This window comes from Heteronotia binoei, chromosome 7 (genome assembly GCF_032191835.1).
Source record: "Heteronotia binoei isolate CCM8104 ecotype False Entrance Well chromosome 7, APGP_CSIRO_Hbin_v1, whole genome shotgun sequence".
Classification (NCBI taxonomy): domain Eukaryota; kingdom Metazoa; phylum Chordata; class Lepidosauria; order Squamata; family Gekkonidae; genus Heteronotia; species Heteronotia binoei.
The window spans coordinates 133709620-133735328 of record NC_083229.1 but is presented as its reverse complement, the minus strand read 5'-3'; the positions used below and the strand labels follow the sequence as shown (position 1 = coordinate 133735328).

Genomic DNA, 25709 nt, shown 5'->3' with positions numbered 1-25709 from the left:
GAGAGCTCTGGCTGACCCAAGGCCATTCCAGCAGCTGAAACTGGAGTGGGAAATCAAACCCGGTTCTCCCAGATAAGACTCCACTTAACACTTAACTACTACACCAAACTGGCTCTTGCCTACACCACACTGTGTGCCCTTCCCTGCCTCCAGAGCTTCTGGAGGGGAAGCGGGGGTGACAACAGGTGACAGGCTAGCAACCCTATGGGAAGATTAAGGGCAGGATAACCTGAAAATAAAAAAAGAAACAAAAGTTTCTAGAAGAAACTGAAACCAGGGTTCTTACAGAGGACTGAGACATATTCGTGTGTAACACTGATGGATTTTTCAAAGAACATGAAATCTGAGAACGATATAAAATAAAATACTTGATTCCGTATAGTAGCAGCTGTATACTGGAATTGTTGGACTAGCATGTAACGGCCATGTTGAGTTGAGGCATCAAATTATCAGATCATGTTTGGCTAATATCATGCAGCATACAAGTTTTTCAACATTTGGCCTCATCCACTTTGTTTTACTATTACTTTTCTCAACAATTTTACTGCTAAAATATGTGATAAAAAAGTTCTTTAAAAGTGTCTGTGGGGGTGGGTGGGGGAACTGCTGTCCATCTTTCCACTTTCCACAGTACTTACGAAATACCGTGCTGTGAGGGATCAAATTCGGAAAAAGCTTTAAGAGATCTGCAACTTTCTGCAGAAAGCTCAATCTTTCACAGCCCTGAAGGTCTGATCACAAGTTCTTTGGCCCCTGCGGGCCGTGCTGGGACTCCACTGCCATGGGAACTCACCTGGAATGCCCGGGCAGAGGACTTCACGGCTCAAAAAGCATCACTGCCCCCCCACCCCCGCCATGGGGGTACCGCTTAAACCAGGAGTCCCCGTGGGTGCCATGTTGCCCCCCTAACACCTTTCCTGGAGCCTGTCAGATATTTTTAGAAAGTGGGTGGGGCTTTCTAAAAATATCCAACTATGCCAATGGATGAGCCAGGACTTGCTGGCATTTCTGCTCTAACCACTCATGAAACCAAGGATTTCAAAGAGTCCAAAAGATTTTCATTAATTTATTTAAAGCGCATTTATGCCACCATTTCACCCAGCTCAGGGTCCCCTATTACAAAAGGAACAATGAAACAGAATACACAAACAATTAAAACACATGAGCAAGGAGGCGGGCCAATGAGGGAATGCCAAGCCTTCATCAGCTGGAAGACAATGATTGAAAGTCACAGACAAATCTCCCAGAAGAGGGAATGCCATCTTTTTAGTGCCACCACTGAGAAGGCCTTTCTTCAGGTTGCCACCCCTGTCTCCAGAGGGCAAAGAGACCCAAAGAAGGGACCCTGGAAATGGCCACAGTGGTCAGGGAGGTCCACACGGGAGCAGACAGACTGGAAGGAATGTGGGCCCTAGGTTGAGCAGCACTTTAAAGATCAATAGAAGCACCTTGAATTGGGCCCAAAAACTGATTCGGCGTCAGTGTAGCCGGAACAAGATTGGCTCACTCCAGAACTCACTCCATTCGGCATTCTGGCCGCAGAATTTCATCCCAGCTACAGCTTCTGAATGCTCTGCAAGGGCAGCCCCAAGTCAAGAGACTGATGAAAGGCCTCCAGTTAGGACGATACGTTCCCAGTTAGCGTTTAACTGAAATGCTGACCACCACCGAGATACTAGAGCTAATGGATGCTTAAGATCACTGAACATCATCTCTACACTGTATCGAAATCAGCACCAAATGATTTTAAACTGCTAATTGTAATGGTCTTAATGTAAATGTCTTTATTGTATTTTACTTTGTATTGTGAGCTGCCCTGAGCCTGCTTCAGTGGGGAGGGCGGGATATAAATCCCAATGAATCAAATCAAAACCAGTTATCCTGCAGCAATTAGCAATGGAATGCTAATTTGGAGTATTAGGAGTGCTTTGGGATTTGCAGGAAACAAATTGACACACCACAGGAAAAACTGAGAGGGGGAAAAACGACTGAGAAATTCTTCCCACCCCACCCCCAACTACAAAACCGTGGAGTTCTATGGCTTGGCCTCTCTGCTCATCCTGCCTTGAATTTATGCCACCCACCCAGCACAAGACTACTGCCCTTCAGGAGCTGATGGTTGTAATTCAGGACTAGGTAAGCGGGAGGAGGCTGTTTATCCAGCTCCGAATCCAAGCATTATGATGTGGTGAGAGGTACATTCTTACCTCCTTCTTCCTATACAATGCGGGAACATCTTTGGGGAATCTGGGTGTTAGGGATTTTTGCCCTAACACCCAGATTCCCCCCAAAATGCCAAAGAAGAAGAGGTTGTATTTATACAAGAAGTCTCAGAGCACCTTCTAATCTCCTTTCCCTTCCTCTCCCCACAACAGACACCCTGTGAGGTAGGTGGGGCTGAGAGAGCTCTGACAGAACCTGCTCTTGAGAGGAACAGCTCTGTGAGAACTTGTGACTGACTCAAGGACACATCAGCAGGTGCATGTGGAGGAGTGGGGAATCAAACTCAGTTCTCCCAGATAAGAGTCTGTGCACTTAACCACTACACCAAACTGGCTCTCCAAAGCAGTCCAGTACAGTTACCAAAATCAATTGAGTTTTCCTCCCAAATTGCTAGAACGTCTGGGAAAACCATAGAGTTTTCCTGGAAGCTCCTAGAGCTGCTGATGCATGACTTAAAAATAATGTGTACAAAACACAGATTTCAGGCTAAGCTGTAGTGCGAAACCAACTTTTCAAAAATCTCCACAAAATTACAAGTAAAGTTATCCACCAGGGGGAGCCAGCTGCCTTTAAGAACTAACAAAACTGATGTCAGTTCATGAGGTCTTTGTTTGCGGAGAGGCAGCCTACAGGCACAACGGAGCCTCTTCAAAGGTGTGAGGATCCCCTGAAATTACAGCCCCTTTCCAGACTGCAGAGATCTGCCCCCCTGGAGAAAAGGGATGCTCCGCACTCCGTGGCCTTGTCCACCCCCCCCCCCCCGCCCGAGGTCCCCGTCCTCCCCAAGCTCCACCCCAAATCTCCAGAAGTTTCCCCACCTGGGTCTGGCCACCCTGTCCCCCCAGCCCCACGGGTGGCCCCTAGTAAGGCTGCTTGTAGGAATGCTTCCCCAGGCGCTGCTTTTGTAACTGTGGTCAAAATATTCTTGGATCTCTCCACACTGGAGACAAGTTCAGAGCTGGCAGCTTTGTGCTCCTGGAGCAGCAGCGGGATGCGACGAAGGGACTCCCTGGGGGTTTCTGCACTTGGACACGCCTCCCTCCCTCCCTCCTGGTGCTTAGCCTGCTCTTCTGCCCACAGGCAGCTCCACCTGCTGGGACATCAGCAGAGTCATCATCATTCTGGCTCCCCCCTTCTCCTGGCAGCTGCACCTCCGTGGGTCCCAGGGCCAGGAAAGGCCGAAGACCCAGGACAACGCCCCTCCTCACCCCGCAGGAAACATCCACCCCCACCCCCATCCTGCCCCCTCCTTGAGCAAGGTGTGGGGGGGGCAGATCTGCCAGTGACGTTGTGGGACAAGTTTCCCCACTTTTGTTCTGAGATTCCTCAGAAAAGAAAATTCAGAAAAACCCAAAGCGTTTCCCCCAAGGATTTACTGAGGAAGCACAGAGAAACTGAGCAGTATGAGGTGAGGAAGAAAAGAGTGCCCATGGCACTTCCCTTCCATTCTGCCAGCTCCCTTCCCTCGTTCTCAGGATTTGGGCTTGAAAAGGAACATAGATGTATTCACATGAATCTGCCCTATACTTAATCCAGCCCTATACTTAATCCAAGCTATTCTGTGTCCTTTAAGAACTGACAAAATTGCCCTCACCCCCTAATGGCTCAGCTATTAATATACCATAAATCCACTGCCTGTCATGTCTTTGAGCATTTAGCCTTGCTGCCCAGCATTAACAGCCTTGTCACTGGCAAAGACAACAGTAAAGGAGAATCGGTTTGGGAAAACATTTTAAATGCCTCCATGCCAACCGCGCCATCCTTTTTTAAAGGTCCCAACCAACTATGTGCTGGAAACTTGCCAATCCGAGACTTGCAGCCTGCAGCAACGCTGCTAGGCGGTTTCAGCTTTGTTTGCCTCCCTGGAAGAGAAGGGAGGACCTACGGCCTGTTTGGGCGTGTTTTTGAGGGGGCGGGGCCAGGCCATTGTAACGGCCAGACCTCTGCTCCCTGCCTCAGTCCCCATCAAGGATTGGCTTCGGAAGGGTCGATCTTGGAGGGCTTTGCCTCTTCGTCGGGGACAGCGCCGTTTTGCAGGGATTCAGGAGCTAGAGGCTCGGAGGCTGCATCTGTGGTGGCCGTCTTTGCGGGCGAAAGACGTCTTGTGGGAGCTGTGTGCTCCCTTGTCGTCTTGGGGCTGCGAGGACAAACTCTGCGGGTCGTCAGCTGATTGGAGCTAGGATTACGCAAGGTGGTCTTTTTTCTTTCCTTATTGTTGGGGTGCCCAGCCTCCTCCCTTCTTTGACAAGGAAGTGGTTTTGTTTGGTGACTTTTACTTCAGGCAGGCAGGGGGAGGATTACTGATTTTGCTGCACTGCCATTTTGCTTCACTGACATTTTGTAGGTGTCGTCCATAGTGGGTCCCCTTCTTCTTAGTTAAGGGAGGGCGGCCATTTTAGTTAGCATTGTGCAGAAGCTATTTTGATGGTCTCCTTTAATTTATAGAGATGCCTGGAGGAAAGGGGTCGGAGAAGCCAAAAGGGGAGCAGCCGGTGCCAAAGGCCCCTACGACCCCTGCTAAGAGGCTTCCACCCTTCTGACAAGGAGGGTGATGAGGCTGTTAATGTGAACATTATGCAACAGGCGTCGGGCATAATGTTCACATTATGCTGGAACAGGCGTGCTGGAACAGGCGTTGGGCATTTCTCCTTCTGAAGGGGCAGGAGGGGAAAGGGCTTCAAAGAGGGGGCTCCAAGCAAATGTACTAACCAGGTTGTCTATTCTTGAGGACAGATCTGGTGCATTCTTCACTGGCAATGCCATGGGCCTTGGCGGTCCAGATGCGGGATCGGTGTCATCATCTGGAGCTGTGGGAGCTGGGTCAACAGTGGTGCCAGCTGGATCCATCGGTAAGGCTGGGGACATCTCGCAGGCATATGCTGGGCTGGCTTGGCTTTGGAGTCCAACTTTGCCTGTGGGGTAGGGCATCCCTGCTGTGAGTACAGGGTTTGCTTCCCCCACAGGGATGGGGTCCTTATCAAATTGGGCTTGGCCTACAGACAATGTGGCCCTGGTGTAGTTTGGTCGGGTGTGGGACAGCAGGGTAGTGCTTTTATGGGGAGTTGGGGCGCCCCTTCTCCTTATGGGACGGTTCCTTTTACCGCCTTACCTTTTGGGGAGGTGCTTTGCCTTTAGGGGATCATTTGTTGCCTGCAACAAAAGATAAGATCTTAAAGGGGGAGTATGTCGATATCTTCTCCCTTCTGTTTCGGAAGTTGGAAAAGAAGGATGAGGAGGATCTGGACAACAAAGAGAAGGAAAAACTGAAGAAGCACAAGGTGGATCGGACTTGGGAGAATTGGCTGCAGGGGGTTTTTATCTATGCTGGAGTGATTGCATGTGCCCAGCCGTGGAGGGAGGTGGCACTCATCCAGTACCTGGATATAATTTATAAAGGGTACACTATGTTTAGTGGGCCTGCCTGGATTCAATATGATGAGGAATTCAGGATGAGGACCGCATTGTACCCTTCCCTTCAGTGGGACCGCATTCACCAGCAGCTGTAGCTGCAGGTCATGTCTCCTGCCCGGCCAAATTTAGGTGACCGCTCTGATAGTGGTCATTTGGTGGCCAGGTCAGGGCTACCTCCAAGGCTTCGGCAGCCTCTTCCCGCAGTTCTGCGGGGCAGGGGGTTCAACCCCACCTGCTTTGTTGGGAGTTCGGTTCTCAGGGAGTGTGTAGCAGAAAGGCTTGTCAGTTCAAGCACAAATGCCCCATGTGTGGCGGGCCTCACTCCTTCAACAACTGCTCTAAAGCCCGGGCGCGTAAGAATTAAAAGAAGCCATGAGGGGGAGGAGGAAGCTATCAGGCTGGAAAAGGGGCCCAGTCCGATAAAAGCGGGTCCTCTTGAGCATTGGCTGTCCAGGTACCCGCAGAGGGCTGACAGCGTTTACCTGTTAAATGATTTCAAGTTCAGTTTTAGAATCCCTTTTTAGGGGCCCCAGGTAGGGTGGCCAGACCGTCCCGGTCTCCCGGGAAAGTCTCGGTTCTGGCCCCCAATTCCCGGCTCCCGGGCTGGCTATACCGGGACCATTAGAGGTCCCAGTTTAGCCAGCCAGAGAGCCGGGGGCCGCGCGCGCGGGCAAGGAAGGCAGCGAGTGAGGGAGCGTCCCTGCGCGTGCGCAGGGCAATCGTGGCGGGCTCTGCGCATGTGCGGGGACGCTCCCTCCCTCCCTCACCGCCTTCCCCGCCCGCGCGCGGGGCCTGGCGGCGGTGGCGGAGGCCGGGGAAGCGGCGGAGAGGCCGGCGCTGGTCGCTGGAGGGCCTCCAGCGACCAGCGCCGGCCTCTCTGCCGCTTCCCCGGCCTCCGCCACCGCCGCCGGGCCCCGCGCGCGGGCCTCCAGTGCAGGCGGAGGCCGGGGAGGGCGTCGGAGAGACCGTCGCTGGTCACTGGAGGGCCTCCAGGAAGTGATGTCACTTCCTGTTTCCGGCAGGTGGCGCGGCGGGGGGGAATGATGTCACAGGAAGTGATGTCACTTCCTGTTTCCGGCGGTGGCATGATATCACCGGAAGTGACGTCACCTCCTGTTTCCGGCAGGTGGCGCGGGGGGGGGGGGAAGGGGGTGATGTCACAGGAAGTGATGTCACTTCCTGTTTCCGGCGGTGGCATGATGTCACCGGAAGTGGTGTCACTTCCTGTTTCCGGCAGGTGGCGCGGGGGGGATGATGTCACAGGAAGTGATGCCACTTCCTGTTTCCGGCGGTGGCATGACATCACCGGAAGTGGTGCCACTTCCTGTTTCCAGCAGGTGGCGCGGGGGGGATGATGTCACAGGAAGTGATGTCACTTCCTGTTTCCGGCGGTGGCGTGACATCACCGGAAGTTATGTCACCGGAAGTGACGTCACTTCCTGTTTCTGGCGGAGCACGCGCACCCCCCCCCCTAAAGGTGTCCCTGGCTGGCCTTCAGACATTATGGCCACCCTAGCCCCAGGTTCCGTTTTTGTCTGGGAATCTTAGTTCTGTTAAGGGTTTAGAGCAGGTGGTTAAAGATAAGATAGCCAAAGAGTTGGCTGAGGGCAGGGTGTTGGGCCCGTTTTCCCATCCCTCGGTGCCTAACCTTAGGGTTTCCCCTTTGGGCGTGGTGCCTAAAAAGGCGCCTGGGGAATTTTGCTTGATTCACCATCTTTCCTTCCCCAAAGGGAAGTCCGTAAATGATGGGATTCCTGAGCATTTATGCTCTGTTAGGTATACCAGTTTTGATCAGGCAGTGGCCGTGGTACGACATTGTGGGGTGGGGGCAGAGTTAGCAAAATGCGATATTAAATCTGTATTTCGCCTTTTGCCAGTTCATCCTGCTGATTTTGAGCTCTTGGGTTTTTCTTTTGAGGGTTTATTTTACATGGACAGAGCATTGCCAATGGGCTGCTCTGTATCATGTTCAGGCTTTGAGTGCTTCAGCACATTCTTGGAATGGGCTGTTTGTGAAAATGTGGGTTTGCAGGATGTCATTCATTATTTAGATGACTACCTCTTTGTGGGTCCCGTGGGGACGGGGCATTGTGCACAGCTGCTGTCCGGCTTTATGGAGCTGGCTGCGGAACTTGGGGTTCCTTTAGCTCAGGAAAAGACGGAGGGTCCGGCCCCAAAACTGATCTTTTTGGGGATCGAGCTGGATACCCTGGGGCAGTTGTCCAGGATACCTTGCCCAAAACTAGTAGATTTAAGGAACAGGATTCATTCCTTTCTTCTTAAACAGAAGGTCTCCTTGACTGAGTTGCAGCAGTTGGTTGGGCATCTTAACTTTGCTTGCAAAGTGGCTGCTCCTGGGCAGGCCTTTCTCCGTAGGCTTTGTGACGCAATGGCAGGCCTACGCTTGCCGCAGCATAGAACACAGGTTACCAGCAGCATGCGGGAAGATTTGGGGGTTTGGCAAGAATTTTTGGAGTCCTTTAATGGGATCTCCTTTTGGAGAGATGACATGAGGCTCAAAGATGAGCTCCAGGTCATGTCTGATGCTGCTGGATCTCTGGGTTTTGGAGTTATTTCCGCGGACATTGGTGTACTGACGGTTGGCCAGACTCCTGGAGGCATGTGGGAGTGAAACGAGATCTTATGTTTCTTGAGTTTTTTCCCATTCTAGTTGCAGATTGGCCGTGGGGGAAGGATATGGCCAATCGCACAGTTCATTTTTGGTGCGATAATATGGCGGTGGTCCATGTCATTAATTCCCTTTCATCCAAATCCCAGCGGGTTATGAGGTTGGTGCAGGCCTTCACTCTGCATTGTCTGCGGCTTAACGTATTGTTTTTAGGCAAACACATTCCTGGGGTGAATAACGGGGTGGCTGATGCTCTCTCTCGTAAACAGAGGTTCCGTCAGCTGGCTCCAGATGCCGATCGAGAGGCGGTGCCAATGCCCCAGGAGCTATGGCTGATTGGAGAGCTGAGGCCTGCAGAGCGATAGGCCTAGCCATTGTGCCCAGCACCAGGAAGTCTTACAAACGTGCTGTGCGGCAGTTTGAGGACTTTAGGGCTGAGGCAGGGTATCGCAGCGTTTGGCCCCTCCCGGTGGAACAGTTGCTCCACTGCTGTGCTTATTTACGAGGTAAGGGACTGGCCATGCGATCCATTAGGGGGTGCCTGTCTGCACTGGCTTTTGCCAGTAAGGCACTGGGTTATGAAGAAACAAATGATTTTCATCTCCAAAATATGCTTGGGGGGGGGGGGGCAGAGAGGCTGGACCTAGGCTGGATGCACGAAAACCTATTTCCCCTCTGATTCTTAGGGGCCTGAAGGGGGTTTGGGGCAGGGTGTGTGGTTCATATTTTGAGGCCTCTTTGTTTCATGCTGCGTGCTTGGCAGCCTTTTGGGGGGCTCTTAGGTTTAGTGAGCTAGTGGCTCGGTCCAGAAACGATGTCTCTGGTGATGCTTTGTTGCTACGCGACCTGAGGTTATCTGAGGGCAAAGCGGTCATTACTGTCCGTCGTTCTAAGACTGACCAGGGTCAAAGAGATGCCGTGCTTGAGCTTGGCACCCGCTCAGAGCTTGAGCTGTGTCCAGTTTATGCTTTGACCGCTTATTTGGCAGCTCAGGGATCTAAGGAAGGGTTTTTGTTTTGTCACAATAATGGTAGCCCGTTGACAACGCATCAGTTTTGGGCTGTGACGTCACGGGCTTTAGGTGAGCTGGGGTTGTCTGGGGTGAGGTTTGGGACCCACTCCTTTAGAATTGGGGCAGCTTCAACAGCTGCTGCCCTGGGGTATCCTTCCTCCTCCGTTCAGCACTTGGGACGCTGGCACTCTTCGGCTTACAAGTCTTATTTTCGACCTTTGCTCAGTCCCTAGCTTTAATTGTTTGGCTGAAATGTTGCTAGTTACATTCTTGTTTGGCTGTTTTTTCTTTTTCAGATGCTGTTGTTCCTGGCCAGAGGAGCTGAGTTCTCCTTTGCGGTCATAGCCATGGGTTCTGGACCGCTCATCAGGCGCAGCGAGCTTTGGTCGGCTCTCAGCTGGGACTCAGCCAGTATGTCTGCATCGAGTGGCAGGGGTGCCGGAGCCTTCAGTGGCCGGGCCTGCTGCCTCTGTTATTCCACGGGAGCATGGGCCTTCCTCCTCAGGCTTTAATTACTCACCTGGAAGGGAATGGTCTCGGGCTAGTACAAGGCAAGGCGTTCGTCTGGCAGGCCCGTGAGGATCTTCAGTATATTAGGGAGCGATGGCCTGGGACCACTATAATTTGGTCAGCCATGCTTGCCCCGCCTTGTTTGGCGCCGTGCGTGGGACCCGGCAGCTATTGAGAGGGCACGCTACAAAGCTAATAAGGAAGGCATTGGAAGGGGGGTTGGGCCACTATCTTGCCCATCCAGATGTTTCTATGAAATTTCCTGACCTCTGCAGAGGGGATGGGGTACATCTCTCAGAAAAGGGTAACAAGCTTTTCTTGAGAGATCTCCGGCAAGGGCTGCGGGTAGCCTTGGGGTTCCTGGTGGCTGCTTGGTCTTAGTGGTGGCAGGTTTTCTGGAGTAGGGCACTATGCGGCTAGGGGAGGACCATGAAGCATCCCCCTTTTGGGGTTTTAGGAGTCTGGCACGATCAACCTTGGGGTTTGATGACCCGGGGTGGGGAGAATGCAGACTGTCCCGGAGGCTCGACTAGAGGGTGCCTTCCATTGAGACGTGCGTCTGGTCGTTGGGCCCTCTGGGGCATGCCTCCCAGCTGGGCTGGCCTGGTGGGAGCTGCGTCACACAGCTCCAGCTGGGGGCTGGGTCTCTCACCCGCGAATGGCAGGGGAGCAGTCTGTTGAGACCCCTAGCCCTGACTAGGATGCAGTATGGGTGTCCTTGTGTTTTATTATGATGATTAATAAAGTGACCCCTTTATTTATACTAATGCATTGTGTCTGACTCTTCATTCTGACCTGGGGGGGGGGGGGCAAACACCACCACTTTGGAAGCTGAGAACCATTGGTTGAGAAGCCAGACTGCCAACAGGATCACCTATTGTGAATTATGTTTGCCACTGGACACAGATGAGAGAATATCATGTTTGGAACACAATCAATCACTGACAGCACAACACTGCCATTTTCATCAGCCACTGCCAAAAAAAACAAGACCCCTCCTCCGATTAATGTTGAAAGGATTTCCTGCTGTCTCCAAATGCGTTTGACAGTTCCAGGGACCTCATTCCACACCCAGGTCTTCCTGGCAAGAATCCAACGCCTTCTCCAGCTTTGCCTATTCTCTGCAATAACTTGCTCTCATTGAACAGGCTTGGCTGGGTTATAACAAATATTCTTGGCGCCATCTTTCTAGATGCTGGCTTCATCTCTCATCCCACAAGAATGTTTAAAGAGATGGTTAATGGGTGGATGAGGGCCCAGAAGCTGAAGACAAGACTGGTTAATTAAAGATTAGGGAGCCCACCTGTCCTGGAGTGGGCATCGCTCCCCCCCACCTCACCCCCCGTTGAGCAAGTGTGGAGCTTGAGAGTTTGGCCTACAGTTGGAGGCACAGGTCTCCTCTGGGGCAAGCAGTGGCTTTCTATCAGTTTTGGGTGACAACACCAGCTATGGTAATTCCCAAAAAAGGGACATCTGTCCCCAGCAGAGGTCCTAAACCAGGCAGGGAGATTATAGATACCAGCAGATTAGAACATAATACTTTGATGCATTAGACTGATACACATACTAGATGGATCCAGATCAGTGTTAGTCTGTCTGTAGCAGCAGAAAAGGTTTTTGCCATCTTCTGGGCATGGTGCAAGGGTCACTGGGGATGTTTGTGGGGGGGAGTGGTATTTGTGAGTTTCCTGCATTGTGCAGGGGGGAGGATTGGAATAGATGACCCTGAAGGTTCCTTCCAACTCTATGATTCTATGAGTCCAGCAGCACCTTCAAGACTAACTAGATCTGTGGCAGGGGAAGAGGAGTTTTCAGGAGTTACAGCTCACTATTTCTGATACCTGAATAATATCTGAAGAAGTGAGCAGTGACTCATTAAAGCTCCTTTCCTGCCACAAATTTGGTTGACCTTTAAGATGCTGCTGAAATCTTGCTCTTTTTTACTGGACAGATCCAGACCACCATTTCCAGGCATAGAATATCACTCCCACCCCCAGCCTGAAAATGATACGTGAAAAGATATACAAAAGTTTGAATAACATCAGGACAGCCCCACCTTCCAAGATCATGCACTTAAGCAGTTCATGAGGCTGCATTATTTCAGAAGGTTCACATTAGAAACGGCATGACTGATCATTCCCCTAGGCCAGGGTTCCCCAAACATCCCCCCTCCCCCCGGCCATGGTCTGGTTATTTTTACACTTCTCCTTCGAGGCCCACTAAAATTTGGGGGTGGAGCCAGGAGACTTTGGGGGTAGAGACAGGAGACGGGAAATGATGTACACACAAGCCTAAAACTCTTGCAATGTTTTGTGTAGGAGAATAGTGGGATTTTGCAAAGTAATTGTAAAAATAAAAGATTAAGAAAAAGCACAAGGACCACACAGCAGAAAACTAAAAATATAAAATGCTCTCAGCCTGGGAAAACATGAAATGGCAGCCTAGGAAAACATGAAATGGCAGGGCGTTTAAAGCTCCCCCCCCCCCGGAAATAGGAAGGAAGGAAAAGGGACGCATGAAAGAAAGGAGAGACAAAAGGAAGAAAGGGAAAAGAAAGGAAAATAAATGGGAGCAACTTACCTTTAAAACTGCTCACTCTTGGTGGGAAATCCGGCCGTGGAGCCCTCAATGCCAGGCTGCGGGGCCTCCTGTCCCCTGGCTGCTCCACCGCCTTCCCCCGCATCGCACCTCCGTCCCCCAGGTTGTGCGCCTCCATGCCTCCTTCTCCCTCCCTTCCCCACCTCAGGCAGGTCAGTTTTACGTTGAGCCCCCTGCCCCGCGCGACAGCCTGATAGCTCGAAACTTGGCACAGAGCTCATTCCACGCCAGGCTGGCGGCAGCTCAAACATACCGCGGCCGAAAAGAGTGCCTGGCTCCTCCCTCCCTGGAACTTCCTTCCTATCCAGGAAGTGCCAGGGAGGGAGAAGCCAGGCATCCTTTTTGGCGGCAGTCTGTTTGAGCTGCTGCCGGCTTGGCCCAGCGTGGAATGAGCTCTGTGCCAATTTCTGGGCGATGGGGGGGGGGGGGGGGTAGAAGGGCTTTGTGCAGCATGAAACTGACCTGCGACCTGAGGTGGGGAAGGGTAGGAGAAGGAGGCACAGAGGCGTGCGACTCGGAGGGGGGAGGCACAATGCGGGGGGAGCGGCGGCCAAGGGACTGGAGGTCCCACGAACTGGCATTGAGGGCTCCGCAGACCGGTGCAGGGTCGCAACCCTGCCTTTGCGAAATGTTGCTCTAGGCAATCATCTAGACACACAGAAATTTAGGATGACAAAAAAAGAAAAGTTCCTGAGTAGCCAACTTCCTGAAATGCTGTACTATATGCAGGGAGTTCTTTTTCACAGGGAAATAGTCACCTACTGGTAGTTTAAAATAGTCCCAGTACAGGGAAAGCTTGGTTGTGGTCTTTCATTAAACACACTGATTCCCTCTTCTGAACCCCTGTTCAGAACTGCACTCTAGAGGGGGATTACCATGTGCAAATCAGGCTTGTGATCTGCAGATTTTTCTCAGCAGACATACCTTTTTCCTGGTACTTTGCTAGTTATAATGCAATGCCAAGCATAAATGTTTTAAAAACCTGATTAAAAACAACAATTAACTCCTCATCAGCCTTGTTAAGTTGCATCTGCAGACTCCACTGCCTGTTTGGGCTGGGACTCTAAAGGCACCAACGACATCTGCACAGGACAAAAAGGCACGTGGCCTGACATTCACGGCAGTCCCCATAAATAAAGTTACTGCCGTGGCTCCGCTTGGAATACCAATGAACATCAAGGCCAAGGAAACTATTTGATCCTCATTAAAACAAATGCACCGAGATGCTACACAACAGAGAAAAAAGAAGCAAGTTCAATTAAGCAGATTAAAGCAGCCAGGCACCTTCACGGAGTTGTCATTACTGTTGTTTGGCTATTTATAGGCTTTTTCAGGGGGTCGTGTGGGACGTGCTTATTTAAGAATCAGTGGTGACAAATTAATCCTCTGCACAGCAAGCAGCCCCCCAGTAGGGTACCACAGTGTTTGGAGAGAGAATAAGGATCTGAGAGAACAGGCCAGGGCTGACATGTGTGGAGTATGAGATATTTTTCATTAAACAGCCGCAGGACATGTATCGGCAGAGATGGCTTTGTCATTCGTGGGATCTTGCTGTGAAGCAACATTTCCACCAAGATCATGAGGAATGGCATTATGGGAGAAAGAATCCGAGCACCTTTCACCAAACTCTGGCTGGGCTCTCCTCCCTTTGAAGCAGACAAAGTTCAGCCACAGGAGTAATTAAAACTCTATTTGGATACCTGATGAGAACGCACTGGTTGTCATGGCGCTTCCACAGGCAGCGATAGCATTCATTTGCCACTGCGAAGATATGAGGTGAAATCTCTCCCAGGTGGTGCCGGCTGTATAGCTCCACTGTGGTGCGGTCGTACAAGCCTGGAATGATCTTGTAGGGGTTGACTGAGGCAACAATGGAGCCAATATAAGTCTAGGGGGAAGACAAACATGGGTTTAAGGACTTTATATACACAAAATAAAAGGTACTGAGTTGATAAGAATATATTTGAGGCAGCACAGCGCACAGTGTGAGCCGGCACAGAAACCTCCAGTGCTTGCGGAACTGGGATAGTTCTCCTTGGCCTCCAAAGGAAATGGTTAGTGCACGATTTCACTCGCTATGACTACAAACTGTACATCAAGGTTTAAGACACAATCCACCAAGAAGTGCTGCTCTACAAGCAGCCCCACGTATAGTAGGTGTTCCAGTGGCCCGTGGTCTCAATGGTTACTTCACTCATTCCTAGAGGAGGTTTCTAAAATATTAATCCAGAAGTTTCAAATGTCCATCCCATGGGCTTGTCCAGTCCCCAGAGGGCTTCTATGCATCCTTCTCCCTATCTCCCACTTCTGTTGTTGCCATTTTTGTTTTTCCATGTCGGATTGACACAGCTGAGCAAAGCAGCTCTTCTCTTTCCCTCTTCCCCAAGGAAGGGGGGGAGGAGCCTCAGCCAATGGAGGAGCTTGGCTCTGTAGCTCTGCTATGTGATTGAGCGTGCCTGACAAAGCTAGAGCTCTCTCAATCAAAGCTAGAGCTGTGCCAGGCTCTCTCAATCACACAGCAGAGCTACAGAGCCAAGCTCTTCCATTGGCTGAGGCTCCCCCCCTTCCTTGGGGAAGAGAGAGACCGCCGCTTTGCTTGATTGCCTCAATCCCATGGGAGAAATTATAAAGCACCTTTAAGACCAACACAGTTTTATTTAAGGTAAGTATGAGCTTTTTTCCTCCCCACCCCATTGTTAAGCTGGTTTTGCCAGAGACTTCCCTCCTTTTCACTTTTTTCATGCCCTCATGATTCAATCTTTCTCAGTAGGAAAGCAATGAGAACTGTTTAGATGAGAAATAACAAGAAGCCATTGTGGTGGAGACTGAAGATGGTATTTATTATTATTGTTATTATTTTCAATTTATAGTCCACCCTTTCCCGAAAGGGCTCTGTGCAGGTAACAACAATCAATAATACAAAGTTAAAATCAGATACATATATACAATCTAAAAGCAATATAACAGTCTAAAAATAAACACCAATTCTGAACTTAGGCTTCCAGATAGTAGGCTGATACTGACCACTATACCTCGCTGTCTCTCTGTTCTTGAGCTGCCTCATAGAAGTTGCAGTTATTTTTCTGGGGAAGACTATAGCTTTGTAGATACACATCGCCCTCAGCCTGTGTCATGGTGCCTTCACACATGCTTGACCAGCACACAAAGCAACTTAGAGACAAAAGCTCACAGTGTCCAGCCGTTTCATTTTCCTCCCTGGGTTCTAGGGCACACAGCACTGACCATGACAGTTCTGTAATGAATGGCAATACATCAGAAGTAGGTTTGCAGCTTACAGATACACATAGTGCTGGCCCAAGGGGGTGTGGTGCTGCAGGCAGGTGCCCCCCCCCCCGCAGCGCTGTAATGCAGTGCTGCACTCCCATCTCCCCCCCCCCATCCACTGTGCTGTGCGGCAAGGCAGAAACACCTCCTTCCCTTCGCTCCCCCACCCCCACCCCGCGTTCACAGCCTGCCACACCTGGGACCTGCCGGGCCCGACGGGGCTTGAATCTTATCTTTAGAAAGATGGCGCTGAAGTGAAGGCTTCTCCCCCCTCCTACATAACTACATAAAAAACTACCAAACTACATAAAAAAACTACCAAACTACATAAAAAAATAAAAGCACAGTAATATAACTAAAGATGGTCCTAAGTCCCCAGCAGCACGGCCACCTCACGGCTTGTGCAGTAGTAGTTTTTTAAAAAATAAATGCTGTTATGTTTCTACGTACCTGGATGCTACTTAGAGTGCAGGATACTACATTTTAACATCCCCCCTCCCGAAAAAATAAATTTCCAGATGATGGACTATTTTCAACTTCAGCATGTTTACTTAGGAGAAGCCTTGTTGGATCAGGCCAATGGTCCGTCCAGTTCAACATTCTGTGTCACACAGTGGCCAAAACCCAGGTGCCACCAGAAGGTCCATCAGTGGGGCCAGGACACTAGAAGCCCTCCCACTGTGTCCTCCCCAAGCGCTAAGAATACAGAGCATCAGAAATTGTGTCTCAGAAGTCGCCCGTTTTGTAGAAAGCAGGGGTCGTTTTGTAGAAGAATAGGTGGTGGAGCTGATCCAGGGATTGTTATGCAGCTGCACCTACTATTCAATGGACAAGGAGGTGGAACTCTCAGAAGGAGGAAGTGGAACTCTCAGAAAGGTGCAGGAGCTGTGCTCCTGTGAGCTCCCACTGAATCTGAGGCCTGTTAAAAGCAAAGCAACACCTAAGACCAGCTCTCTCTTCTTCTAGCTAAAAATAATCTGATTTTCCTTTTCTATTCTTGTCCCTGGAATACAAAGAACAAAATTTGAGTCCGGTGACATCGTTAAGACTAACGAAGTTCAATTCTGGCCAGGTATAAGCGTTCCTGTTCATGCACACTTCATTTGATACCTGAAAAAGTGCACATGCAAATGAAAGAAGTTCAGACACCTGAAGAAGTGTGCATGCACACGAAAGCTTCTACTCAGAATTCAATGCTGTTGGTCTTAAAGGTGCCGCAGGAGGACTCAAACTTAGTTCTATTGCTTCAGACCAACACGGCGACCCACCTGGTTATTTAGAATGTTATTTTGTTTAGGCCAGAACTGCCAGGCATTCAAGGTCTTACCTGGGATGACATGAGGCTGTCGTTCATGGGAGGAAGAGAATCTCTGCACAGCGGCCATGGCGTTCAGAGGAACCGCTGCTTCTGCAGTGGCTACACAATCGACTGCCCTGATTTGTGACACAGCCCCCTTCCTCGAGATGTCACAAGCGCTTTACTGTCACAGGTGTAGCCATTCATCCCACTGTAGCCTCCACTAACTCCCAGCAAGTCCCCAGACCCGGATGCAACAATCCACGTGTACAAACCAGGCCTTAATACCATAATTAATTGGAAGGCAACCTAATTTGACCGAGCATCCAGGAAGAGGCAGAGTTGCAACACACTGATCAGTGGCGGCCTTTAAGCGACTGACACAATTGTCCATAACCGGAACAGAAATGTGTCTTTGCTCCTTAGGGACAGTTATTACAAACCAAATAAAGGAAACAGAGTAAGATACTGACACAAAAAGTAACTCAACCATAGTTAGCAACATGGGATAATACAGGTGACAGTCTAATGACGAAAGGCCTCTCCTTGCTTTGGGAATGCAGGAGACGGATGGGGCGGGGGAAGGGGGGGAGAGAAGAGCTTCAATGGGTGCATCCAGACATTCAGGCAGGGATGCCAGCAGCCTCCAGGTGGGACCTGGGAATTCCCCAGAATTACAACTCATCTCCGTACTACAGAGATCAGTTCCTCTGGAGGAAACTGATATTCTGGAGGGTGGACTCTATGCAGTGAAGTCCCTGGCCTACATTCCCCAATCTCCTGGACTTCTCCAGCCTGGATCTGGCAACCCTACCCCCACCCCCTGCAGTGGGACCTGGCAACCCCACATCCAGGCAAGTGACAGGTACAAAGGTCCAGCGGGCACCAACACATTTTGCCAGGCTGCCCTTCAGTTCCCCCGCCACCTCTCTCCTTCAAATTGATCCATCAGTGGGGCAGTGCAGTTCACTTGATACAAGTTCGTTCACTTCATACACATTGGGACTCTGGTCTGCAAGCTTTCCGAAAGTGCCTACAAAGCCAGCCAAGCCTACTCTTGCTGAGTAGGAGACAACTGAGTTACTTGCCGTTCTCTGTCTTGCCTGCAGCTATTTGGCAGCTCCTGCTTGTAACCTTAGAACTTGCTCACTTTGAGAAGGCTTCGGCCTTCTCTTCTAAACAGACCCCTCACTCCAAGTGGGTGTCTGCCACATGCACCAAAAACAGCTGAAGACTCCAGGGGTGAAATGTCTCCAATAACTGCCAGGAGCTTCTTTCAAATTTTGGCATACAAACTCCAGGCCTCACAATTATCCCAGACCACAGCCAGTCCCAACGCTCCAGCCTGGATTCCAGGAAACCTGTGGCTCGTTTTGAGCACCAAGGAGTCTTTGAACTAGCACTTCCTGAAGAGCATCAGGTTCAAACCTTCCCCCCTGCCAATAGCAAACTATTTTAAAAAGTGGTTTGGAATATTGGGGGGGGGGGGGGGTAAAAATACGCACACCCCCACACACCAGGTAGATTCAAGCAGAACAAAGCTTCAATCCAGGGGGCCCTTTAAGACCAACAAAGTTTAATTCTGGGTAGAAGTTTTTGTGTGTGTGCCCACTTCATCAGGTAAGACTGGCAAGATGAGATAGCTCTGCATCTAGCTACTTAGCACATTTCTACCCTGTCCGTCCTCCAAGGAGCTTTTGGGGCACACACTGGCCAGCCCTCTTCACAGCAACCCTGCAAGGTAGGTGAGGCTAAGAGCACACAACTGGCCCACAGTGGAACAATTTTTAGCCTCTGCCTCTGTCAGCAGTCAGTCAGATATCTCCAGGAGACTCCCAAACCAAACCCAAAGGCCAGAACCATGCCCTGTTTGCTGCTGTTGAACATGGAGGCTCCATTTTTAACTGACAGTTCCAGCAGCCATGGACAAACTGTACAGTCTTGCAGTGTTGACTATTTGATTCAGGGCTCTGCCTGCTCCTCCTCCGGCGCACTTACTGCAAGGCTCCTACGGTCCTTTTCTGCTTTGTTGCCAGAGGAAGCCACCAAAGGAGCAGGAAACACCAGGCAGCACTCTCGCTCTGTGCTCTGGAGAATCCCAATGAGTGGCCTCCTGCCTCCAGCCCTGCGGTCAGCCTGGCCTGCCCTTTCCTTTGTCTCATGCTAATTTGGATGGGACCCCGTCCAGGCCTCTCTCCTAATTATAAGGTGAAATGTTTGAGGCCAAATGTCTTTCGTGAAAGCAACAGTTTAACATGCCGGGGTGATTATACGTTTCAAGAAGCTGCTACCCAGTCAAACCTTTCCTGTTACAGAAATATCAAACCCTGTAATCATGTTTTATGGTCACAGAAGAACTTGTGGACCTCACTGTATGACACAGTTTGGCACAGAATGCATTTTGAAGCCTTCCTTAGAAGAAGACAGGCATTATTTCATTTTGCTCAAGAAGGAGGAGGAAGTCTCTCCTCCCTCTCATTTCATCTGGTAACTGGTCACTCATATGCATATATGCACACACAAAGTCTCCAGAAATGGGTGCATTAAGACTACAGAGAACATTTTTTCCTACATACCAGTAACCCTTTGGAATTATTCCTGTCGACATTGGAAGAGGAAGGGAGAGTTCTGTAGCTTGCTGGGGTTGGGAGAGGGGGGAATCAGAGACCAGGTCCGCACTGACACCAGAGACCCAAATATGCTGAGCCGCTGGCCCTGCAGATTGTTTTTGTCTGTCAGATTAGAACAAGCCTCCCCGAGATTGCAGAAAACAATAATTGACTGACTGATCAATTAGGGGAGAACAGGAGAAGGACACACCTAAGGCCAGCCTGCAGCAAACACGGCTTACAACTCAAGAGTCAGGATTGCAATGCAACTTCCTCCCCTTCCCAGCCTTAGTCATTCAGAGATAACAAGTGGGGGATGCCTGGAGCAAGTGGGAGGCGCCATTCCCACTCAGTTTCTTCTAGCCGCTACTGACAGTCTACAAAGGTAAAAACCAAGGCAGAAAAAGCCAGCAGAGGGGAAGGCTGGGTGGGCGTGTGTGACTGCACAGACGACCGCTCGAAGATCATCAGTTACAGGTAAGCAACCTGTTTATCTTCATTGTGGTCTCTGTGCAGTCCCACACATGGGTGATTAGCAAGCTGAAAGTCAAAAGGAAGGTGGGTGCTGGCAAGAAAAAAACATTTCCATACTTACAATGTATGCATGCACTCACCTGGGGTGATTTCAGTGGAAGATGGAACTGAGGACCGCTTGGCGTCCTGTCTGGCACAAACATCCAAGGCATAGTGTGAGACGAACGTGGAAGGTGAGAACCATGATGCAGCAGCACAGACGTCCTCTAAGGAGACGCCCTCCAGGAAGGCCGAAGAGGTCGAGACTGCTCTAGTCGAGTGAGCCTTAAGGTCTTCAGGTAAAGATTGCTTAGCAACTTCGTAACACAACCGGATTGCAATGGATACCCACTTAGAGAGTCTCTGGGTAGAAATTTTGTGTCCTCTTTGAGGATTGCCGTAGGCCACAAATAAGTTAGGGTCCTTATGGAACGGTTGTGTATGAGAGAGGTAAAAGGACAAAGCTCTTCTGACATCGAGAGTGTGTAGAGCTCTTTGTCCAGAGTCTTTAGGATTAGGAAGAAATGTGGGCAATGAAGTAGAAGTTGAAAGATGAAATTTCGATACAACCTTGGGTAAGAAAACAGGATCCGCTCTCAGGACCACTTTGTTCCTATGAAAAACTGTATAAGGTGGGTCAGAACGGAAGGCACAGTGGCCAAGGGTTCAAACGGGGTTTTCATAAGTTGTGAAAGAACTAACGACAAACTCCAAACTGGCACAATCGGTTTGATAGGAGGGTGAACATGCCCTTGAGGAATGATTTGGACAGTCTATGGGAGAAAACAGTCTGCCCGTCAATAGGCTCGTGGAAAGCAGAAATGGCTGAAAGGTGAACTTTTAAAGAAGAATAGCTGAGCCCCGACACTTGTAGAGACAGCAGGTATTCTAGGATCGAAGGGAGAGGTACAGATTCTGGATCAAGTTGTTGAGAAGATGCAAAGGAGCAGATTTACACTGGTATGAGCGCCTGGTAGAAGGTTTTCTAGCATTCAGGATAACTTCTGCTACTTTTGGTGGTAAAGATGTGGCCGAATTCTCCAAGCCGTTAAGTCCTAGAATTTGGGGGTTGTGGTGCCATACCTGGCCGTGATCTTGGGAGAGGAGATCGTCTGCCAGGGGAAGGCGGCGATAAGTCTGATGGGACATTTGAAGGAGTCTTGTGAACCACGGTTACCAGGGCCACCATGGTGCTATCAGTATGCAGCCTGTACCGTCCCGAGCAATTTTGAGTAGAGATTGGGTAATTAGAGGGGTTGGTGGAAAAAGATAATGAAGAAGACCCCTCCAGCTGTGGAGGAAAGCATCGTTGCCTCTCCTGGTATAAAAGAGAGGGCATTTCGAGTTGTCCTTCATAGCAAAAACATGTACTTTTGGAGTCCCGAAGCATGCAAAGATGCGATGCAAGTAATGTGGATTGAGGGACCATTCGTGGTCCTCTATGCGAATCCTGCTGAGAGAATCGGCCAAGACATTCTCTATCCCTGGAAGATGAATGGCAGTCAGGTAGATGCTGTTTTTGATGCACCATTCCCAAAGAAGTATGGCTATGTGGCACAGACGGATAGATCTGGTACTGCCCTGCTTGTTCACATACAAAACTGTGGCCATATTGTCGGTTGTGATCTGGACATGTCGGTTGATTACAGATGGAAGGAACGACTGAAGAGCCCTGTGAATGGCTATGCGTTCTAGGCAGTTTATGTGCATGGCCCTCTCGGGGGCAGTCCACAGACCCCTGAAAGTCTTATCCTCTAAGTGGGCTCCCCATCCCCACTTGGAGGCATCTGTAGTCACGATGACAGACGGAGGAGGAAGAACAAAGGGCATTCCGCAAAGTAAATTGTCTGGTACTGTCCACCAAACAAGGGAGAGCCAAACCCTCTGAGGTACAGTGAGAACAGTATACTGTGGTTGTACGTGTGGATGGTAGGCACGAACAAACCAAAGCTGGAGATGTCGCATGCGCAGTCTTGCAAATCGAAGAACCGAGGTTGTTGTGGCCATGAGGCCCAGAAGACGTTGGATGGTGATTGCAGGTTGCGTTGGGGTACGTATGACCTCCTGGGCCAGGGACAGGATGGTGTGGGCACGATCCCTGGGAAGAAAAACTAGATGAGGAGATGTGCAGAGACGAGCACCCCTGAGTTGGGGTGAGGTGAGATTTGGTAGCATTCACACACAGGCCCAGGGAGGCAAGAAGAGAGAGTGTTGTTTTGAGATTCTTCACCAGTTGATGTGCTGTGGGAGCGATGAGTAACCAGTCGTCTATGTACAGGAACACTGGAATGTTGCGAAGACGCAGATCAGCTGCTACTACTGCCATGCACTTCATAAACACTCTGGGAGCGGTGGACAGCCCAAAAGGGAGGGATTGATACTAGAAGTGATGTGTTGATACATCACGGCTGTGGGATGCAACCTCGAATTCACGGTACCGAGAGCGACGGAAACCCTCATCCGAGGGGGAACGGGAGTAGCAATGGTACACCCGATGATGTCTGGGAGATGGTGATCTGGAGAGTGAGGAATATTCATATCGACCCCTCTGGTAATAGTCCTGGTATTCACGGTAGACTGGAAAACGTGAACGGAAATCATGACATCGAACCGGTGAGCGGGATCGGACATGCTGGGTGGAAACTTGTGTCGACAACTCTCTGTAGAGAGGAGAAACTCAGATGTCGCGAAAGGATCCAGCCTGTAGCAAAGACCAGGGATGCTCCTGAGAGAAAGTTGGATCCGAACGGGGGTTGGGTTCGAGGATGTTGAACGTCACCACGATATGGACCAAGGGCGAGCAAGATCGAACCGGTATAACCTCGACTGCAGCTGGGGAGTGAGGAGTGAGATGAGGCATATTAGAGATGACGTCAGAGGGCGCCTAAAGCTCTGGTGGAACAAGAGGTTGGAAAAGAGCCGAGTGTGTGGAAACCGACGCCATCGATGTCGCTATAGGAGTCAAAGTAGTGGCCTTCGGGGAAGTCATCGGAGTCGATCTTGTCGGAGCGCAGGATTTCTTTGGGGCCGAGGCGGACGAATCGGTATGGCGAGACTTGAAGCCTTGTGGCCAATGTCGGAGTGCTTGGATGGTCTCTTGTCGGACTTATGCTTCTTGTGAAGTTGAGGAGCAGCCGACGCAGCCGAATCTCCCGCTCGGTATGGAAAAGGCGAAGAATCATAGATGTTACGAACGTAAAAAATTATAGACCAATTTCATTATTAAATAATGACTATAAAATATATACAAGAATATTGGCAGAACGGTTTAAACAATATTTGATAAATTTTATAAAGGAAGATCAAGCGGGGTTTCTTCCCAAAAGGCAAATAAGAGACAATATCAGAACTGTTGTAAATATTGTGGAATATTATGAAAGACATCCAGAAAAGAAAGCAGCATTATTCTTTGCGGGAGCAGAAAAAGCATTTGACAATTTAAATTGGGATTTTATGTTTGCAGTAATGGAGAAAATGGAGCTGGGAGAAAGCTTTATAAGAATGATAAAAGCAATATATACTGAACAACGTGCAAAGTTATTTATAAATGCTGATCTTACAGAGGACATGATAATTAGTAAAGGTACAAGACAAGGTTGTCCACTTTCTCCACTGTTGTTTATAATGACTCTTGAAATATTACTGATGCAAATTCAAGAAGATAAAGAAATAGAAGGATTAGAAGTAAAAGGATTTACTTACAAATACAGAGCATTTGCAGATGATATAATGTTTATAAATGAAAACCCCATACAAGACATACATGAGGAGTTGGTGGGACTTTGTATTAATAAAGAAAAATCAAAACTTCTATGTAAAAATATGCAAATAAATAAGCAACAAGAATTGCAGAGACTAACAGGCTGCGAAGTTACCTCCAAGGTAAATATTTGCGTGTGGAGATAACAATGAATTATATTGATTTGTTCAAAAATAATGAGAAGCTATGGCGTAAAATGGATGAAGATATGTTAAAGTGGAATAAACTTAATTTGTCACTGTTGGGTAGAATAGCCGCAATTAAAATGAATATTCTACCAAGAATAATGTATTTGTTTCAAACTATTCCGATTGTGAAAGACAGTAAACAATTTAATAGATGGCAAAGAAAAATCTCAGAGTTTGTGTGGGCGGGGAAGAAACCAAGAATTAAAATGAAAATTTTAACAGATGCAAAAGAGAGAGGCGGATTTCAATTACCAGACTTAAAATTATATCATGAAGCAGTTTGCTTAGTATGGATAAAGAATGGATAATGTTGTTAAACAAAAAACTCTTAGCGTTGGAAGGTCATGGAAATAAATTTGGCTGGCACGCTTATATGTATTATGGGGGGGAAAAGATAAGACTGCTTTTTCTCTCACCATTTATATAAGAAACAGCTTGCTAAATACATGGATGAAATATAAGAAATATGGAGATGAGAGAAAACCGTTATGGATAGTGCCAGCTGAAGTGATAAAAATAACAGTTGAGAAGGGTGGAGAAAAGTGGTTGTCATATAATCAACTATTAAAAATACAAAGTGGCAACATAGAATTGAAAACTGCTGAAGAGCTGAATAATAAATATGATTGGTTTCAAATGCAACAAATAAAGAGCTTGGTGGAGAATGACATTAAAACTGAAGGAATAAGAAATGAGCAAACAGAAATGGAAAAAGTTCTGCTTGGAGACAACGAAAAATTAATTTCAAAATTATATACTTTTAAAATGGTCTACGGAAGATAAAGTAGTGAAATCTCAAATGATTAAGTGGGCAATTAATGTAAATAAAGAAATACAGATGGAAACTTGGGAATATTTGTGGAAGAACTCTATGAAGCTTTCAACATGTCATAGTATTAAAGAGAACTGTTTTAAAATTATGTATAGATGGTATATGACTCCTAAGAAATTGGCAAAGATGAATAATAAGATGCCAGACAGATGTTGGAGATGTAAAAAACATGAAGGTTATTTCTACCATATGTCGTGGACTTGTGAAAGAGCAAAAAAGTATTGGCAGATGATTCAACAAGAAATTTCTAGGATCTTGGGATATGAATTTAAGAAAGTTGCAGAGACTTTTCTGTTGGGATTACAAATGGAAAAATTTCCATAAGAAGATAGAACTATAATTTGGTACTTGCTTTCAGCTGCTAGGACATTATATGCGCAGTTGTGGAAACAAGAAAAAATACCAGAGAAATGGGATTGGATTGTAAAAGTTATGACATGACATGGAGTGAAATGGACAAATTAGCAAGAATTTTAAGAGATTATGATTTAGAAGTTTTTAAAATGGAGTGGAAAAAGTTCAGAAGATATGTAGAAAAAAGTGGAAAATAAAAGGACATTGGACAATTTTTGATAATGAGTAAGTCTTAGAAAAAAGAAGAATATTAATTTTTGTTTATATTAGTTAAGGGTACCTTTAAACATTAGTACTTTAAGTAAATAACACCAGCGGGGGTCAAGTAACGGGGGGAGGGGTGGGTAGAAAGTAATATATGGGATAGATAAAAGAAGTTATTAATGATGCAAGAAATATAATTTGTTACCATATGTTACCAAATAAAATTGTTTTAACTAGAGAGCTCGGCATAGCCTGAAGAGATTTTTCGAGCAGGAAACGTTGAA

At 48.6% G+C, this 25709-nt stretch overlaps 1 protein-coding gene across 1 annotated transcript in view; it reads right to left on the bottom strand.

The window, feature by feature from the left end:
* Positions 1-25709, bottom strand: part of MYO10 (myosin X) — a 191077-nt gene that overhangs the window by 94144 nt on the left and 71224 nt on the right. Inside the window, exon 3 of the mRNA XM_060244309.1 lies at positions 14084-14271. Coding sequence (XP_060100292.1) covers positions 14084-14271 — 188 coding nt within the window. The remainder of the gene's footprint in view (positions 1-14083; positions 14272-25709) is intronic.